Source organism: Melospiza melodia, unplaced genomic scaffold (genome assembly GCF_035770615.1).
Source record: "Melospiza melodia melodia isolate bMelMel2 unplaced genomic scaffold, bMelMel2.pri scaffold_138, whole genome shotgun sequence".
In the NCBI taxonomy this organism is placed as follows: Eukaryota; Metazoa; Chordata; class Aves; order Passeriformes; family Passerellidae; genus Melospiza; species Melospiza melodia.
This window is the reverse complement of record NW_026948509.1, coordinates 181494-201284: the sequence shown is the minus strand read 5'-3', so window position 1 is coordinate 201284 and position 19791 is coordinate 181494. Positions and strand designations below refer to the sequence as shown.

Below are 19791 nucleotides of genomic sequence, written 5' to 3'. Positions count from 1 at the left end.
TGAGCCGTTTTGGGCCTTTCCTCGGTGGTTTTGGGGGTCCCGAGGCCCCTCTTGGTGGACCTGAGGGGGTCCTGTGGGCCATTTTGGGCCTTTCCTCGGTGGATTTGGGGGTCCCGAGGCCCCTGCTGAGGGTCCTGAGGGACTCTGATTTTGGGGGAGCCGCCCGGGGCTCCTGGCTGTGGTTTTGGGGGCTCCTGAGGGGTCCCTGGGGGGTCTCTGTGGTTTTAGGTTGCCAGGGGTTTCTGGCTGTGGTTTTGGGGGCTCCTGAGGGGCCTCTCAGGGGTTTTGAGGGGGGTCCTGGGGGTGGTTTGGAGGCCCTGGTGCTGCTCTCGGTGGTCCTGGGGGTCTCTCTGTCCCCCTCCCGATGGTTTTGGGGTCTCTCTGTCCCTCCCGGGGGTCTCTCTATGACCCTGGGGGTCTCTCTGGGTCCCTCTTTGTGATATTTGGGGTCTCTCTGTCCCGCTCTCGGTTGTTTTGGGGTCTCTCCGGGACCCTCCTGATGCTGTTTGAGGGGTCCTGGGGGTCGCTTGGAGGCCCCGGTGCTTCTCTCGATGGCTTCGAGGGTCTCGAGGGTCTCTCTGTTCCCCTCAGGGATCTCTCCATGACCTTGGGGGTCTCTCTGGGCCCCTCTCTGTGATTTTTGGGGTCTCTCTGGGCCCCTCCCGATTCTCTTGGAGGGGTCCTGGGGTCGTTTGGGGGTCCTGGTGCTCCTCTCGATGGTTTTGGGGGTCTCAGGAGTCTCTCTGTCCCCACTCTATGACCCTGGAGGTCCCGGGGGTCTCTCTGTCCCCCTCGGGGGTCTCTCTATGACCCTGGGGGTCTCTCTGTCCCCCTCTCGATGGTTTTGGGGTCTCTCTGTCCCCCACTCTATGACCCTGGAGGTCCCGGGGGTCTCTCTGTCCCCCTCTCGATGGTTTTGGGGTCTCTCTGTCCCCCTCTCTATGACCCTGGAGGTCCCGGGGGTCTCTCTGTCCCCCTCTCGATGGTTTTGGGGTCTCTCTGTCCCCCTCTCTATGACCCTGGAGGTCCCGGGTGTCTCTCTGTCCCCGTCTCTGTGGTTTGGGGGTCCCTCTGTCCCCCTCGGAGGTCTCCTCTATGATCCCGGTGCTCCCGGTGGAATTGTGGGGGTCCCGGGGGGGGTCTGGGGGTTCCAGAGGGGTCTCAGCCCCCCCTTTACACCCCCCAGGCCCCTCCCCCACCCCTTGATCCCCTCCCCGTTAATCCCCGTTAATCCCGGAGGAGCCGCCGCGGGTGGGGGAGGGGAATCCCGGATCAGGGTTTGGGGGGGGGTCCCGGTGCCCTGGGGGGGGTCCCGGGGGGGTCCCGATGGCGGGCACGGCCCCGGCCCCGTTGGCCGCGGGGGGTCCCGGGGGGGGTCCCGGTAACCGCGGGGTGCCCGGGGGGGGTCCCGGTGCCCCGGGGGTGCCCGGGGGGGGTCCCGGGGTGCGCGGGGGGGGCCCGGGGGGGGCGTCCCGGGTGTTTCTCGCCGCTGCTCTGCCAGTGCCGCCTGGTCTGGAGGGACCGGAGCCTCTCGCTGGCCTTCGGCTGCAAGGTGGGACGGACCGGGGGGCACTGGGAGCAACTGGGGGATACTGGGAGGGGATTTGGGGGCACTGGAATGGACTGGAATGGACTGGGATGATACTGGGATGGACTGGGAGCAACTGGGGGATACTGGGAGGGGATTTGGGGGCACTGGGGGGTGACTGGGATGATACTGGGATGGACTGGGAGCAACTGGGGGATACTGGGAGGGGATTTGGGGGCACTGGAATGGACTGGAATGGACTGGGAGGGGATTTGGGGGGCACTGGGGGGCACTGGGAAGGGATTTGAGGGCACTGGGATGGACTGGGGATGGACTGGGATGATACTGGGATGGACTGGGAGCAACTGGGGGATACCGGGAGGGGATTTGGGGACACTGGGATGGACTGGGGGGGACTGGGAGGGGATTTGGGGGCACTGGGAGAAGGAATGGGGGTGCTGGGAGGGACTGGGATGATACTGGGATGGACTGGGGGGGACGGGGAGGGGATTTGGGGGCACTGGGATGGACTGGGATGGACTGGGGGCACTGGGAGGGGGCACTGGAGGGACCGGAGCCTCTCGCCCGCCTTCGGCCGCAAGGTGGGATGGGCTGGGGGATACTGGGAGGGACTGGGAGGGACTGGGAGAGGTTCTGTGGGCACCGGGAGCACTGGGACCCCCCAGCCCCCTCCCAGTTCCATACTGGGAGCACTGGGACCCCCCCCCGTTCCATACTGGGACCCCCCCAGACCCCCCCCATTCCACACTGGGAGCACTGGGACCCCCCCCCACTCCATACTGGGACCCCCCCAGACCCCCCCGTTCCATACTGGGAGCACTGGGACCCCCCCCCCCAGTCCTGACCCAGTTTCCTCCCAGTTTAATCCTTCCCAATCCCCAAACTGGATTAACTGGGATTAACTGGGCGGAGCCGTCGAACCGCCTTGATGTGCATAAACGCCCCGAATTTGCATAAATTTGCATGGTTTTTGGGGGGCGCTCATCTGCATAAATTTGCATGCGTTACAGAAATACCGGTACCAAGATGAGGACAGCCCCCCCCTGGAGCAGAGCCCCGCCCACCTGCCCAGCCAGGTAAGGCCCCGCCCACCCGAGAGGCCACGCCCATTTTGGGACACACCACCCCCATATATGGAGAAGCCACACCCCTTTTAGAGGCCACGCCCCTTCAGGACACGTAATGTCCAAATATAGACAAGGCCACGCCCCCTTTAGGAGGCCACACCTCCTTTGGTCAGGTAACAGCCAAATATGGTTAGGCCACGCCCATTTTTAAAAGCCACGCCCCTCAATGCCCAAATGTGGACATGGCACCGCAATGTTGGGGTGGCCACGCCCCCTCCGGCCATATATAGACAAGCCACACCCCCTTAGAGGCCACGCCCATTTATGGGCCACAGCTGCCTATTTCGTGAGGCCACGCCCCTTTGGAGTTGGCCACGCCCCTTTTTGGAGGCCACGCCCCCAGGGAGGGCAGTAGTGACGTCACCGGAAGCAACGATGACGTCACGGGCTTTCCGATGACGTCACTGCCCTTGCCATAACATCAGCAGCGAGGCGAATGACGTCGCAGGTGGGAGTGACGTCACCGATGATGTCACCGATGACGTCACAAAGAGTCGGGACGGGGGGTTGGGGTGGGGGAGGGGAATTTGGGGCCGTTTTTGGGTTTTGGGGAGGAGCTGGGGGAAAATTTGGGAATTTGGGGGGAAATTTGTGGAAAATCCGGGAGTTTTGGGGGGCTCGGGGCTGAATTTGGGGACTTGGAGGGATTTCTGAGGGGAAATCGGAAATTTTGGGGGGAATTTTGGGGGGAATTTGAGTTTTTCTTGGAGTGGCTTGGGGGTGGCTTGGGGAAATTTTTTGGGGGGATTTTTTTGGGGAATATTTGGAGGAAATATTTGGGGGAATATTTTGGGGAATATTTTGGGGAATTTTCTGGGAATTCTTTGGGGAATTTGGGGATGTTCCGGGGGGGGTCTGGGGGTCTCTGACCTCCCCTCCTCCCCCCAGGCCAACTCTCCCCCCGTCATCGTCAACACCGACACCCTGGAGGCCCCGGCCTATGTGAGCCCCAAAAATCCCCAAAATCTCCCCAAAATCCACCCCAGAACCCTCCGGAATCACCCCCAGAATTCCCTCTGAAATTGGCCCAAACTCCCCCAAAAATTCCATGAAAATCTCCCCAAATTCCCCCCAAAAAAATTCCATCCCAATCCCCTCCAATCCACCCCAAAATTCCCCCCAATCCATCCCAAAATTCCCCCAAACCCATCCCAAATTCCTCCTGAATTTCATCCAAATTCATCCCAAAATTCCCTCAAAATCCTCCCAAAGTCCATCCCCAAATCCACCCAGAACCCCTCAGAAATTCCCCCCAAAATTCCCCCCAAAATTCCCCAAAATTCCTCCCCAGATCCCCCAAAATTCCCTCAAATTCCAGCTCAAATTCCCCCCAAAACCCCCAGATTTCCCCCCAAAATCCCCAAAATCCTGATTATTTTTGTTGGCAGGTGAACGGCACCGAGGGGGAGATGGAATACGAGGAGATCACTCTGGAGAGGGTGAGAGCCCCAAAATCCCCCAAAATCTCCCCAAAATCTGCCCCAGATCCACCTGGGAACCCCAAAATCGGAATTGGGAGCCCAAAATCCTCCAGAATCGGCCCAAAAATCCAACTGGGAACCCCCAAAATTCACCAAAATGAGCCCAAAAATCCTTGAAAACTCTTCCTGGAAATGCCCAAAATTCTTTGGGATTTCCCAAAATCCACCGGAACCCTAAAAATCCACAGGGGACCCCCAAAAATGCCTGAATCAGCCCCAAAATCCACCTGGGACCCCCCCAAAAAAACCCAAAATTCTCTTTTTTTTTTTTGGTTGTTTTTTTTTAGGAATTTTTATGGGATTTTGGAGGTTTTGGGGTTTTTAAAGGTCTGGCTGTTCTGGGGGTTTCGGGGGTGGATTTTGGGAGTTTTTTTGGGGCGTTTTGGGTCTTCAGGACCCCAAAATCCATCTGGGACCCCCCCAAAAAACCCCCAAAATTTCCATTTTTCGGTTGTTTCTTTTAGGGATTTTTTGCGTGTTTTAGGGTCCGGCTGTTCCGGGGGTTTTGGGGGTGGGTTTTGGGGGATTTTTGGGGTGTTTTGGCTCTAACGGGACCCCAAAACCCCGCAGGGGAACTCGGGGCTGGGGTTCAGCATCGCGGGGGGCACCGACAACCCCCACGTCGGGGACGACCCCGGGATCTTCTGGAACTCGGGGCTGGGGTTCAGCATCGCGGGGGGCACCGACAACCCCCACGTCGGGACGACCCCGGGATCTTCATCACCAAAATCATCCCCGGGGGCGCCGCCGCCCAGGACGGGAGGCTCAGGTGAGGAACGACCCCAAAATCACCCAAAATTACCCCAAAATCGGGTTCAGGACCCCAAAAACCCAAAATCCACCCCAAAATCGGGTTCAGGACCCTCAAAAACCCCAAAATCCACCCCAAAATCGGGTTCAGGAGCCCCAAAAACCCCCAAAATCCACCCAAAATCGGGTTCAGGAGCCCCAAAAACCCCAAAATCCACCCCAGAACCTCCAAAATCCACCACCAAAAACCCAAAATCCACCTAAAACTCCCTAAAAACCATCCTGGGACGGGAGGCTCAGGTGAGAAATCACCCAAAATCACCCAAAATCACCCCAAAATCGGATTCAGGACCCCAAAAACCCAAAATCCACCCCAAAATCGGATTCAGGACCCCCAAAACCCCAAAATCCACCCCAAAATCGTCCCCGGGGGCGCCGCTGCCCAGGACGGAGGCTCGGGTGAGAAATGACCCAAAATCAACCAAATTATCCCAAAATAATCCCAAAATTGGGTCAGGAGCCCCAAAACCCAAAATCCACCCCAAAATCATCCCCCACACAGGACGGGCGGCCCAGGTGAGAAATGAACCAAAATTACACCAAAATCTCCCAAATTCCCCCCAAATTCACCCAAAAGGGCCCAAAACTGCCCTGAAACTTCCTGAAATGCCCAAATCTTTTCTCAAAATCCCCTGATTTTGCCCCAACCCAGGGTCAGTGACAGCATCCTGTGTGTGAACGGGGCTGAGGTTCAGGAGGTGCCCCAAAACTGCCCCAAAACCCCCCAAACTCACCAAAACCACCCTGAAATCCCCCAAAATCCCCAAAAATCCCAAAAATTCGGGATTTTTCCCCAAAACTCCCTGAATTTCCCCCAAAACCAGGGTGAACGACAGCATCCTGTTCGTGAACGAGGCCGATGTCCGGGAGGGTGCCCCAAAACAGCTCCAAACCCCCAAAATTCACAAAAAAACCCCAAAATTCCAGATTTTTTCCCCAAAAATCTGCAATTTTTCCCAAAACTCCGGGATTTTTTCCCAAAACCCCCCGATTTTCCCCAAGCCAGGGTCAACGACAGCATCCTGTTTGTGAACGAGGCCGACGTGCGGGAGGTGCCCCAAAACTGCCCCAAACCCACCCCCAAACTCCCCCAAAATGGCTCGAACCCTCCTAAAATTCACAAAAAAACCCCCAAAATCTCAGATTTTTTCCCAAAAATCCGGGATTTTTTCCCAAAACCCCCCGTTTTTGCCCCAAACCAGGGTGAACGACAGCATCCTGTTTGTGAACGAGGCCGGCGTGCGGGAGGTGCCCCCAAAATGGCCCCAAATCCCCCAAAATTCACAAAAAAACCCCCAAAATTCCAGATTTTTTCCCCAAAAAATCTCTAATTTTTCCCAGAAATCCGGGATTTTTTCCCAAAACCCCCCGATTTTGCCCCAACCCAGGGTGAACGACAGCATCCTGTTTGTGAACGAGGCCGACGTGCGGGAGGTGCCGCACTCGGCGGCCGTGGAGGCGCTCAAGGAGGCCGGCGCCGTGGTGCGGCTCTACGTGATGAGGAGGAAGGTCCGGCCGAGAGGGTGGTGGAGGTCAAGCTCATCAAAGGGCCCAAAGGTACCCGAAATCACCCCAAAATCACCCCAAAATCCCAAAAACTTGAAACCCTTCTGTAACCCCTCAAATCTGGCTCAAAATCCAGCCCAGAAATCCATGACATCTACCCCAAAATCCAGCCCAAAAATCCCTGAAATCCAGCTCAAAAATCCACCCAAGATCCGTGACACCTACCCCAAAATCCACTCCAAAATCTCTGAAATCCACCCCAAAATCCACTCCAAAATCCCTGAAATCCAGCCCAAAATCTCTGAAATCCACCCCAAAATCCACCCCAAGATCCATGACACCTACCCAAAATCCAGCCCGAAATCCCTGAAATCCACCCCAAAATCTCTGAAATCTACCCCAAAATCCACCCCAAGATCTGTGACATCTACCCCAAAATCCACTCCAAAATCTCTGAAATCCACCCCAAAATCCAGCCCAAAATCCATGACATCTATCCAAAATCCACTCCAAAATCTCTGAAATCCACTCCAAAATCTCTGAAATCCACCCCAAAATCCTGAAATCCAGCCCAAAAATCCACCCCAAAATCCATGACATCTACCCCAAAATCCAGCTTGAAATCCAGCCCAAAATCCCTGAAATCCCCCCCCAAAATCCTGAAATCCAGCCCAAAAATTTCTGAAATCCACCCAAATTTCTGAAATCCACCCCAAAATGCCACTGGGGGGAGGAGGAGGAGGAGGAGGAGGAAGGTCCCGGCCGAGAGGGTGGTGGAGGTCAAGCTCATCACAGGGCCCAAAGGTACCCAAAAAAACCCCAAATTCACCCCAAAATCCCAAAAACTTGAAATCCCACAAATCTGGCTCGAAATCCAGCTGGAAATCCCCAAAATCCAGATCAAAATCCCAGAAATCCAGCCCAAAATCCCCGCCAAAATCTCCAAATTCCACACCAAAATCTCTGAAATCCACCCCAAATTGCTGAAATCCCCGAAATCCACCCCAAATTCCATGCCAGGACCCCAAAATCGACCTGGGATCCCCAAAATCCACCCCAGAATCTCCCAAATTCCCCAAAATCCACCGGGAACCCCAAAATTCCCTAAAACCACCCCAGGGTCCCCAAAATCTCCCAAATTCAGCCCAAAATTCTCCTGAGGGGCCAAAAATCCACCCCAAATTCCCCCCGGGAGCCCCAAATTTGGGGACATTTGGGGGCATTTGGGGACCTCCCAAGGGGACACCGGGGGAGGGGACAGAGGGGGGGGACACAGGTGACAATGGAGACACAGGTGACAGTGAAAGGGACACAGGTGACAATGGAGACACAGGTGACAACGGTGACGCAGGTGACAGTGAAAGGTGACACAGGTGACAACGGTGACACAGGTGACAGTGAAAGGGGACACAGGTGACAATGGTGACACAGGTGACAGTGAAAGGGGACACAGGTGACAATGGTGACACAGGTGACAATGGTGACAATGGGACGGTGGCAATGGAGGGGTCAAAGTGGGGGAGGCAACAACAACAACAAAATGGGGGTGACAACGGTGACAATAACAGTGACAGGGGTGACACCGAGGGCGGGTGACAGTGGGGGGGAGGTGACAATGTGGAGGTGACAAAGGTGACAATGGGAGAGGTGACAACAACAAAACAGGGGTGACAATAAGGGTGACAATAAGGGTGACAATAAGGGTGACAGCAACGGTGACAATAACGGTGACAATAACGGTGACAATAACGGTGACGATAACAGTGATGATAACAGTGATGATAACAGTGACAGTAACGGTGACAGCAACGGTGACAACAACGGCGACAGAGGTGCCACCAGCGGGGGGGGGGGTGACAGCGGGTGGGGAGGTGACAATGTGGAGGCGACAATTCAGGTGACAATTCAGGTGACAAAGGGGGAGGTGACAACAACAAAACGGGGACGACAGAGGTGCCACCATGGGGGGGGTGACAGCGGGGGGGAGGTGACAGCGGTGTCCCCCCCCCCCGGGCAGGTCTGGGGTCAGCATCGCGGGGGGCGTGGGCAACCAGCACATCCCAGGGGACAACAGCATCTACGTCACCAAGGTCATCGAGGGGGGGCGGCGCACAAGGACGGGCGGCTGCAGGTCGGGGACAAGATCCTGGCCGTGAGTTGGGGACATTGGGGACACCGGGGGGGCTTGGGGACACCGGGGGGCTTGGGGACATCCAGGGGGGTCTGGGGACATCCAGGGGTTTGGGGGTGCTGAGGACATTGGGAGGTTGGGGACACCGGGGCGGTTGGGGGACACCGGGGACATCAGGGGACACTGGGGACATTGGTGGAGTTGGGGACATTGGGGACACCGGGGGGGATTGGGGACATCAGAGATTAAAAGAGGACTGGGGACATCTGTGGGGGTTGAGGACGTTGGGGACATCTGGGGACATTGGGGCAGTTGTGGGGCGTTGGGGACACTGAGGGGGTTTTGGGGACATTGGGGGATTTGGGAACTTTGGGGACATTGGGGGATTTGGGGGTGTTGGGGACATTGTGGGGGTGGCCGGGGCGGGGCGGTGGCGCTGCTGTCCCCATGTCCCCTCCCTGTGTCCGTGTGTCCCCCGATCCCCTGGACCTGATGTCCCCACTGTCCCTGCTGTCCCCAACCCCCCCAATGTCCCCAATGTCCCAAACTCCCCCCCAATGTCCCCAATGTCCCCGCTGTCCCCAGTGTCCCCGTTGTCCCCAATCCACCCCAGTGTCCCCAGTGTCCCCACACTGTCCCCAACAATGTCCCCAAGGTGAACAACGTCAGCCTGGAGGACGTCATGCACGAGGACGCGGTGGCGGCGCTCAAGAACACCTACGACGTGGTGTACCTGCGGGTGGCCAAGGCCACCGTGCCCGGCCTCGGGGACACCTACGGGCCCCCCGACGTCACCGGCTGTGAGTGACACGCGGGGGACACTGGGGACATTGGGGACACTGGGGACATTGGGGGCATCGGGGGCATTTGGGTTACTGGAGACATTGGGGCATCGGGGACATTGGGGGGATTGGGGGGGATTGGGGACATTGGGGACATTGGGACATTGGGGGCATTGGGACATTGGGGGCATTGGGGACATTGGGGACATTGGGGACACTGGGGACACTGGGAAGAGCTTGGGAAATTTGGGGACACTGGGACATTTGGGAAATTGGGAACATCAGGGATTTGGGACATTGGTGATGTTTGGGAACACTGGGGACATTTGGGGACATTGAGGACATTGGAGACATCAGGGAGTGTTTGGGACATTGGGGATATTGGGGACATCAGGGACACCAGGGACATTGGGGACATTGGGAAGGTTTGGAGGGATTGGGGACATTGGGGGGATTTGGGGACACTGGGGAGGGACATCGGTGGTGGGACCCCCCTGTCCTTGTGTCCCTGTCCTTGTCCCCAAATGTCCCTTTGCGTCCCTTTATGCCCAAATGTCCTTAATTTTCATCAGTGTCCCCAAATGTCCCAATGTCACAAACGTCGTCTCCTCCTGTGATACCTGGCTGTGTCCCCGATGTCCCCAAGTGCCCCCAATGTCACAAACGTCCTGCATTCCTCTGATGTCCCCAATGTCCCCAATGTCCCCACCTGTCCCAGCCTACTCTGCACACCTGGACTCGGAGCTGCCCCCCAGAGCTCCCTGTCCCGATGTCCCGATGTCCCCAATGTCACAGATGTCCTGTTTTCCCATGATATCCCCCGATGTCCCCAATGTCCCCAACTGTCCCCACGTGTCCCCAGCCTACTCAGCCCACCTGGACTCGGAGCTGCCCCCCCAAGCTCCCTGTCCCCAATGTCCCCAATGTCCCCACTGTCACAAATGTCACAAATGTCCTGTTTTCCCGTGATGCCCCCCAATGTCCCCAATGTCCCCTGATGTCCCCACGTGTCCCCAGCCTACTCTGCGCACCTGGACTCGGAGCTGCCCCCCCAGAGCTCCCTGTCCCCGATGTCCCCGATGTCCCCGATGTCACAGATGTCCTGTTTTCCCATGATATCCCCCGATGTCCCCAATGTCCCAATGTCCCCAATGTCCCCAATGTCCCCAATGTCACAAATGTCCTGTTTTCCCGTGATGCCCCCCAATGTCCCCACTGTCCCCAACTGTCCCCACGTGTCCCCAGCCTACTCGGCGCACCTGGACTCGGAGCTGCCCCCCCAGAGCTTCCTGGGCCCCGAGTTCCCCCCGGCGCTGACCCCGACGTCCCCGCGGCGCTTCTCGCCCGGCCCCAAGGAGCTGCTGCCCGACGACGACGTGCCCAGGTCTGTCCCCAAATGTCCCCAAGGTGTCCCCAAGGTGTCACTGATGTCCCCAAGGTGTCACTGATGTCCCCAGGGTCACTCAGGTCCCCAGGGGTCACTCAGGGGTGTCCCCAGTGTCCTTCTCGCCCGGCCCCAAGGAGCTGCTGCCCGACGACGACGTGCCCCAGGTCTGTCCCCAAATGTCCCCAAGGTGTCCCCAAGGTGTCACTGATGTCCCCAGGGGTCACTCAGGGTCCCCAGGGGTCACTCAGGGTGTCCCCCTGGGCTTCTCGCCCGGCCCCAAGGAGCTGCTGCCCGACAACGACGTGCCCAGGTCTGTCCCCAAATGTCCCCAAGGTGTCACCGATGTCCCCAGGTCTGTCCCCAGTGTCCCCAGTGTGTCACCGATGTCCCAAGGGCTCTGGAGTGTCCCCAGGTGCCACCAATGTCCCTGGAGTGTCCCCAGTGACCCCAAACTGGTCCCACCCCACCCAGGGGCTCCCCAGGGTGAACATCAGCCTGGAGGACGTCACGCAAGATGTCCCCAAATGTCCCCAGCCCCGAGTGTCCCCAGTCCCCCCTTTATCCCCAAATGTCCCCAAATGTCCCCAACTGTCCCCAATGCCGTCCCCAGGGACCCGCGGCGCATCGTGATCCCGCGAGGCTCCACCGGGGCTGTCACCCCAATGTCCCCAATGTCCCCAATGCCCCGAACATCCCCAGTGTCCCAAGTGTCCCCGATGTCCCCAACTGTCCCCGATGCCGTCCCCAGGGACCCGCGGCGCATCGTGATCCCGCGCGGCTCCACCGGGCTGGGCTTCAACATCGTGGGCGGCGAGGACGGCGAGGGGATCTTCATCTCCTTCATCCTCGCCGGCGGCCCGGCCGACCTCAGCGGGGAGCTGCGCAAGGGCGACCAGATCCTCTCGGTGGGTGGCCCTGGGGACACCCTGGGGACACCCGGTGGCACTTGGGGACGTCGGGGGTGGCGGCGGAATGGGGCGGTTTGGGCGCTTTTTGGGGTTTTTGTGGTTTTTTTGGGTTTTTGGTCGCCACCATCATCATCCTCGCCATGGGAAGGGGTCTCAGATCATCTCTGGTGTCCCCAGAGTGTCCTCTGGCACTGGTGATACCTTTGGGGACACCTGGTGCACTTGGGGACATTGGGACGGGGTGGAATGGGGTGGTTTGGGCGTTTTTTGGGGTTTTTTTGGGTTTTTGGTCTCCACCATCATCATCCTCACTGTGAGAAGGTGCCCTCGAGGCGCCCAGATTGTCCCCAGATTGTCCCCAGGGTGTCCCCAGCTGTCCCCACCCGTCCTCGCTGTCCCCAGATGTCCCTAAATGTCCTTTTTTCCCCATTTCCCCCCTGATTTGGCCCCATTTTTCCCCCAATTTTCCCCAAAATTTCCCAGTTTCCCCCATTTCCCTGCCCTGTCCCCGAGTGCCACCACCTCGATGTCCCCAAATGTCCCCAAATGTCCCCGCAGGTGAACGGGGTCGATCTGCGCGGCGCCACCCACGAGCAGGCGGCGCTGGCGCTCAAGAACGCCGGGCAGTCGGTGACCATCGTGGCACAGTACCGGCCCGAAGGTGACACTGATGTCCCCAGTGTCCCCAAATGTCCCCAAATGTCCCCAAGGGTCCCCAAGGGTGTCACCAACGTCCCGAGGGCCACCAAAACCCCTGGGAGTGTCCCCAAGGGTCACCAAATGTCCCCAAGGGTGTCCCCAGGCCAGCCCCAGTGACCATCGTGGCCCAGTACGGGCCCGAATGTGACAGCCCTGTCCCCAATGTCCCCAAATGTCCCCAAGGGTCACCAAAACCCCCTCAATGTCCTGAATCCCCAATGATCCCAACCCCCCCAAAATTCCCAATTTTCCCAAAACCCCCGGGATTCACCCCAAAATCCGCCCCCATTTCAGAGTACGGGCGCTTCGAGGCCAAGATCTCCCAAAAATCCCAAAAATCCCCCCAAAAATCCCAATTTTCTCAATCCCCCAAACCCCTCCTTGATCCCAACCCCCCCAAAATTCCAATTTTCCCAAAACCCCCGGGATTCACCCCAAAATCCCACCCCCATTGTTTCAGAGTACGGGCGCTTCGAGGCCAAGATCCCCAAATACCGCAAAATATCCCAAATACCCCAAAATTCCAAAGCCCCTCAATGTCCTGAATCCCCCAATGATCCCAAAATTCCCAATTTTCCCAAAACCCCCGGGATTCACCCCAAAATCCCCCCCAATTCCAGAGTACGGGCGCTTCGAGGCCAAGATCCCCCAAATATCCCAAAAATATCCCCCAAAATCCCAATTTTCTCAAATCCCCCAAATCCCCCAAACCCCTCCTTGATCCCAACCCTCCCAAAATTCCCAATTTTCCCAAAACCCCCGGGATTCACCCCAAAATCCCCCCCATTGTTTCAGAGTACGGGCGCTTCGAGGCCAAGATCCACGACCTGCGGAGCAGCTCCTGAGCAGCAGCCTCGGCTCCGGCAGCGCCTCCCTGCGCAGCGACCCCAAACGCGGCTTCTACGTCCGGTGGGGACACCTGGGGACACCTGGGGACACCTGGGGACACCTGGGACATTTCGGGTTCTTTGGGATTTTTTTGGGATTTTTTTCAGATTTTTTTTCAGATTTTTTTCGGATTTTTTGGGGATTTTTTCCGATTTTTTTCCGATTTTTTTTCCGATTTCTTTCAGATTTTTTTTCGGATCTTTTTTGTGATTTTTGGTGATTTTTTGTATTTTTTGTGACTTTTGGCGATTTTGTGAGGTGTTTTTCAGATCTGGGATCTCGGGGACATTTGAGGGATTTGGGGGTTTTTGGGATTTTTTTTGGGGATTTTTTCTGAATTTTTTGGGAATTTTTGTGATTTTTTTTTTAGCAAATTTTTTGCAATTTTTGTAGGAGTTTTTTGGTGATTTTTTGGAGAGGTTTTTTGGGGGATTTTTCAGATTTGGGACCTTGGGGACACTTGGGGACATCGAGGGGATTTTTGGGGGTTTTTGGGACATTTTTGGTATTTTCAGGATTTTTTTGGGATATTTGGGATCTCTCGGCTCTGGCTCTCACTGGGCTGCACTGGTTCATACTGGACAAACTGGGATGGACTGGGGGACATTGGGGTGACCCCGGGGAGGTGACACAGGTGACACAGGTGACACAGGTGACACAGGTGACACAGGTGACACAGGTGACACAGGTGACACAGGTGACAATGGCACCAGGTATGACAAGGGCAAGGAAATGGTGGAGAATGGGGACACTGTGAGCAGTGGACTGGGCTGCACTGGTTCATACTGGGATGAACTGGGATGGACTGGGGGACACTGGGGGTGACCCTTGGGAGGTGACACAGGTGACACAGGTGACACAGGTGACAATGCCTGCACTGCAGGCCCTCTTTGACTACGACAAGGCCAAGGACAATGGGACAATAAAGGGCACTGGGAGCACTGGGATGGACTGGGCTGCACTGGTTTATACTGGGATGAACTGGGAGTGTCCCCAGTGACCCCGGGAGGTGACACAGGTGACACAGGTGACACAGGTGACAATGCCCCCCCAGGGCCCTCTTTGACTACGACAAGGCCAAGGACAATGGGGACAATAAAGGGCACTGGGAGCACTGGGATGGACTGGGATGGACTGGTTCATACTGGGATGAACTGGGGGACACTGAGGGTGTCCCAGGTGACCCCGGGGAGGTGACAAAGGTGACAAAAGTGACAATGCCCCCCAGGGCCCTCTTTGACTGCGACAAGGCCAAGGCCGTGGGGAGGGAATGGATGGAATGGGGACATTGAGAGCATTGGGCTGTACTGGTTTGTACTGGTTCATACTGGGATGGACTGGGGGACACTGAGGGTGACCCCGGGGAGGTGACACAGGTGACACAGGTGACACAGGTGACACAGGTGACAATGCCCCCCCAGGGCCCTCTTTGACTACGACAAGGCCAAGGACGTCGGCTTCCTGAGCCAGGCGCTGAGTTTCCGTTTCGGGGACGTTCTGCACGTCCTGGACGCCTCTGACGAGGAGTGGTGGCAGGCCCGGCTGGTGCTGCCCCCCCAGCAGCCCCCCGACATCGGCTTCGTGCCCAGCAAGCGCCGGTGAGACGCTGGTTCATACTGGTTTGTACTGGTTTGTACTGGGAGTCACTGGGAGTGGGTTTGGAGCGGTTCCAATGGGGTTCAATGGCACTGGGAGGGCACTGGGAGTTACTGGGAGCACTGGGAGTGGTGCTGCCCCCCCAGCAGCCCCCCGACATCGGCTTCGTGCCCAGCAAGCGCCGGTGAGACACTCACAGCACTGGTTTGTACTGGTTTGTACTGGGAGTGAGTTTGGAGCGGTTACAATGGGGTTCAATGGGGTTCAATGGCACTGGGAGGGACTGGGATGGAGGTTTAGGGACACTGGAGGTGACTGGGACTCACTGGAACAGCCCTGGGGTCACTGGGAGTGCCTGGTTCGTACTGGTTTGTACTGGGAGTCACTGGGAGTGGATTTGGAGCGGTTACAATGGGGTTCAATGGCACTGGGAGTCACTGGGAGTCACTGGTTTATACTGGGAGTGGATTTGGAGCGGCTCCAGTGGGTTCAGTGGCACTGGGGGGGCAATGGGAGGTGACTGGAGTCACTGGAATAGCCCTGGTTCGTACTGGTTTGTACTGGGAGTCACTGGTTTGTACTGGTTTGTACTGGGAACGAGTTTGGGGGCGCTGGGATCCAACGTCAGGGAGTTCCAGTGGGGTTCAATGGCACTGGGAGGGACTGGGATGGACTGGGATGGAGTTCAGGAGCACCGGGAGCCACTGGAATAGCCCTGGAGCCACTGGTTTGTACTGGTTTGTACTGGTTTATACTGGGAGTGGATTCGGAGCAGTTCCAATGGGTGTAATGGCACTGGGAGTCACTGGTTTGTACTGGGAGTCACTGGTTTGTACTGGTTTGCACTGGAGCCAACACTGGGGTGTTCCAGTGGGGCTCAGTGGCACTGGAAGGGCACTGGTTTGGACTGGTTTGTACTGGTTTGGACTGGGAGGGCACTGGAGCTTTACTGGTTTAACTGGGAGCCACTGGGAAGGAACTGGAGCTTTATTGGTGGCCACTGGGACAGGACTGGTGCAAACTGGTCCCAACTGGTCCTTACTGGTGCAAACTGGTCCTTACTGGTTGCAGAGTGGAGCGCCGGGAGTGGACGCGGCTCAAGGCCAAAGATCGGGGGCCGGGGGCTCAAGGTGGGGCCCGAAAATCCCCAAATTCCAAAAATTCCCAAAATTCCACCCAAAAAAATCCCCCAAATTCCCTCTAAAATTCCCCTGAAAAATTCCCAAAAATCCACCCCAAAATTTCACCCCAAAACCCCCCAAAATTTCCCTTAAAAATCCCAAAATTCCACCCCAAAATTTCCCAAAATTCCACCAAAATTCCCTCCAAAAATCCCCCTGAAAAATTCCCAAAATTCCACCCAAAAATCCCCAAAATTCCCCCTGAAAAATTCCCAAAATTCCACCCAAACATTCCCCCCCCCAAATTCCCAATATTTCCCTTAAAAAGATCCCAAAATTCCCCCCAAAAATTCCCAAAATCCCTCCAAAAATCGCCCAAATTCCCCCAAAAAACCCCAAAATTTCCCCCCAAAATCCCAAATACCATAAAAAAAATCCCAAATCCTCCCCAAATCCCTCCCAAAACTCCCCCCAAAATCCCCAAAAATCCCAAAAAATACCCAGAACCCCCCCCAAAATCTCCCAAATTTTCCCCGAAATCCCTCAAAATCCCAAAAATCTCCAAAATCACCCCCAAAAATCCCCAAATCCCCAAAGTCCCGAATTCCCGCAGGCCGCGAGGACGCTGTGCTGAGCTACGAGACGGTGACGCAGATGGAAGGTGAATTTTGGGCTGAGATCCCCCAATTTCGGGATCTCCTTTCTTTCTGGGAGGTTCAGGACCCCGGGAATTTTGGGAATTTGGGGAAATTTTGGGTAAATTTTGGGGTTTTTTGCGCTCCCCAGTTCACTACGCGCGGCCGATCATCATCCTGGGCCCCACCAAGGATCGCGTCAACGACGACCTCCTGAGCGAGTTCCCCGAGAAATTCGGCTCCTGCGTGCCCGTGAGTCACCTGAGATACACCTGGGCACACCTGGGCACACCTGGGATACACCTGGGGGCACCTGGGGGCACCTGGGATACACCTGGGGGCACCTGGGGGCACACACAGGGAGCTCCTGAGCGAGTTCCCTGAGAATTTGGCTCCTGTGTGCCCCGTGAGTCACCTGGGCACACCTGGGGGCATCTGAGATACACCTGGGGGCACCTGGGCACAGCTGGGGGCACCTGGGCCCCATTGATTCCCCATCCCAGGTGTGTCTCACCTGTCTCGGGTGTGCTTTACCTGTCGCACCTGCAGACACGACGCGGCCCAAGCGCGAGTACGAGGTCGACGGCCGCGATTGTCACACCTGGGCCCCGTTTATCCCCATTTATCACACAATTATCCCACATTTAACCCCCGTTACCTGTCCCAGGTGTGTCCCAGGTGTGTCTCACCTGTCCCACCTGTCCCACCCGCAGACACGACGCGGCCCAAGCGCGAGTACGAGGTCGACGGCCGCGATTATCACTTCGTGGCCTCGCGGGAGCGCATGGAGAAAGACATCCAGGGGCACAAGTTCATCGAGGCGGGGCAGTACAACAGCCACCTGTACGGCACCAGCGTCCAATCAGTGAGAGAGGTGGCTGAACAGGTAAATACACACCTGAGATACACCTGGGATACACCTGGGATACACCTGGGTACTGCTGGGATACACCTGGGTACACCTGGGTACTGCTGGGATACACCTGGGCGGGGCAGTACAACAGCCACCTGTACGGCACCAGCGTGCAATCCCTGCGAGAGGTGGCTGAGCAGGTAAATACACACCTGGGTACACCTGAGATACAGCTGAGGGCACCTGTGGCACACCTGTGTCCCCTGCAGGGCAAGCACTGCATCCTGGACGTGTGTGGGTGTACCGGTGACACACCTGGTCACACCTGTGCCTCACCTGGTCACACCTGGGTGTGATTTGGGTCACACCTGGTCACACCTGTCCCCTGCAGGGCAAGCACTGCATCCTGGACGTGTGTGGGTATACCGGTGACACACCTGGTCACACCTGTGTCACACCTGTGTCACACCTGTGTCACACCTGGTCACACCTGTCCCCTGCAGGGCAAGCACTGCATCCTGGACGTGTCGGCCAACGCCGTGCGGCGGCTCCAGGCGGCGCAGCTGCACCCGATCGCCATCTTCATCCGGCCCAAATCGCTGCAGAACGTGCTGTGAGTCACCCGGGCACACCTGGGCACACCTGGGGGCACCTGGCACACCTGGGATACACTTGGCACACACCTGGGCAGACCTGGGCACACACCTGGGCACACCTGGGGGCACCTGGCACACACCTGGGCACACCTGGGCAGCCATTCCGGGTGGAATTTGAGGGGTTTTAGGGGCGTGGTTTGGGCGCAGAAAGGGGGAAACTGAGGCAGGAGGGGGCGTGGCCATCCATGATGAGATTGGGGCCGATTTGCATAATGGGTGGGGTTTCTAATTTACAGGTGAGAGGTGGGTGTGGTTTTATGATTGGGTGTGGCCCATTCATTCATAAGAATGAATGAAGCTGTGCTGTGGGAGTTTGTGGGCGTGGCCAGGAGGGGTGGGCGTGTCTCACGGAGGTGTGGGCGTGGCCAGGTGAGGTGGGCGTGTCCCAACGTGGCCCCGCCCCCCTCAGGGAGATCTCCAAGCGCGTGAGCGAGGAGCAGGCGCGGAAAGCGTTCGACAGAGCCACCAAACTGGAGCAGGAGTTCACCGAGTGCTTCTCAGGTGAGAAACACACCTGGGCACACCTGGGCGCACCCCAAATCCCCTCAAAGACCCCCCAGATTCACCCAACCCCTTCAAAATTACCCAAAAACCCCCAAATTCCCCTTTTCTTTTACCTGCAAGGGTCCCTATTCACCCCCAACCTCCCCCAAATTCCCCAAAATTCCCCCAAAATCCCCTTTTTACTAATCTGCAAGGATTTCCAACAGCCCAAACCCCTCTAAACCTTCCCAAAATACCCCAAATTCCCCTAACATCCCTGGGTTTTTTTCCACTCCAAAGATCCCTACCCCCCCCAAAACCCCCAAAATCCCCAAAACCCCAATTTTTGTCTCTCTGTGTCCCCAGCCATGGTGGAAGGCGACAGCTTCGAGGAGATTTACCACAAAGTCAAACGAGTCATCGAGGACCTCTCAGGACCTTTCATCTGGGTCCCCGCCCGCGAGCGGCTTTAGGGCCGGGGGGGGGACCCCCCAAAAAACCACCCCCCCCCCCAAAATCCACAGAAACCCCCCCCCCCCAAAAAAACAAAACAACAAAAAACCCCACCAGGACCTGCTGGATTCCCAAAGCCTTGGGGAGGGGTTGGCTGGTTTTATTTTTATTTTAATTATTTTTTTGGGGGTTTTTTTGGGGGGGGGATCCTCTCCGGTGGATTTTGGGGAGGGGGAAAAACGCCCCCCTGCCCCCCTCCCCCTTGCCCCAAATTTGGACTCTTGTCATTTTTTTGTACATATTTAAGCTCTATATTTGTAACGCCCCGGGGGGCCCCGAATCGGCCCCTCCCGGCCTCGGACATTTTGGGGGGGGGGGGGGGGTTTGGGGAGGGGTCTTGGGGTCCCCTGGGCCCCTCCCCCCCCCTCCCCCTCCCTCGACGTGGGAAAAAAAAAAATATGGAGGGGTTGGGGGGGGGGAGGGGAGATGAGAGTATTTTGCATAGAAATTATGGAATTGTGGGAATAAAGCGATGGAGACGCCGGAGGTTCGGATTGGGGGCGGGGGGGGACCCCAAATTTTTGGGGAGTGAAAATTTTTGGGGGGATTTTTAAGGGGGTTTTCGGGATTGGAAGGGGTGGTTGTGGGGTTAAATGGGGAGTTTGGGGGCTCAGGGGGATTTCGGGGGGTCCACGGTGGGATTTGGGGGGTGCTGGAGGCGTCACG

The 19791-nt window shown here is 57.2% G+C and overlaps 1 protein-coding gene across 1 annotated transcript; it reads left to right on the top strand.

Annotated features, from left to right (window-relative positions):
• The first annotated feature begins 2528 nt into the window (after positions 1–2528).
• Positions 2529–19428, top strand: LOC134433111 (disks large homolog 4-like). Its single transcript, XM_063181997.1, is given in 24 exon segments — positions 2529–2625; positions 3565–3618; positions 4065–4115; positions 4728–4782; positions 4857–4926; positions 6356–6476; positions 7229–7277; positions 8184–8370; positions 8491–8576; positions 8579–8625; positions 9260–9404; positions 10632–10770; positions 11522–11678; positions 12240–12342; positions 13176–13208; positions 13211–13289; positions 14690–14866; positions 15936–15994; positions 16599–16646; positions 16772–16876; positions 17334–17506; positions 17977–18086; positions 18539–18630; positions 18979–19428. Coding segments are annotated over 22 exon segments (2172 nt in total). The 5' UTR covers positions 2529–2625; positions 3565–3618; positions 4065–4085; the 3' UTR covers positions 19086–19428.
• The last annotated feature ends 363 nt before the right edge of the window (positions 19429–19791 follow it).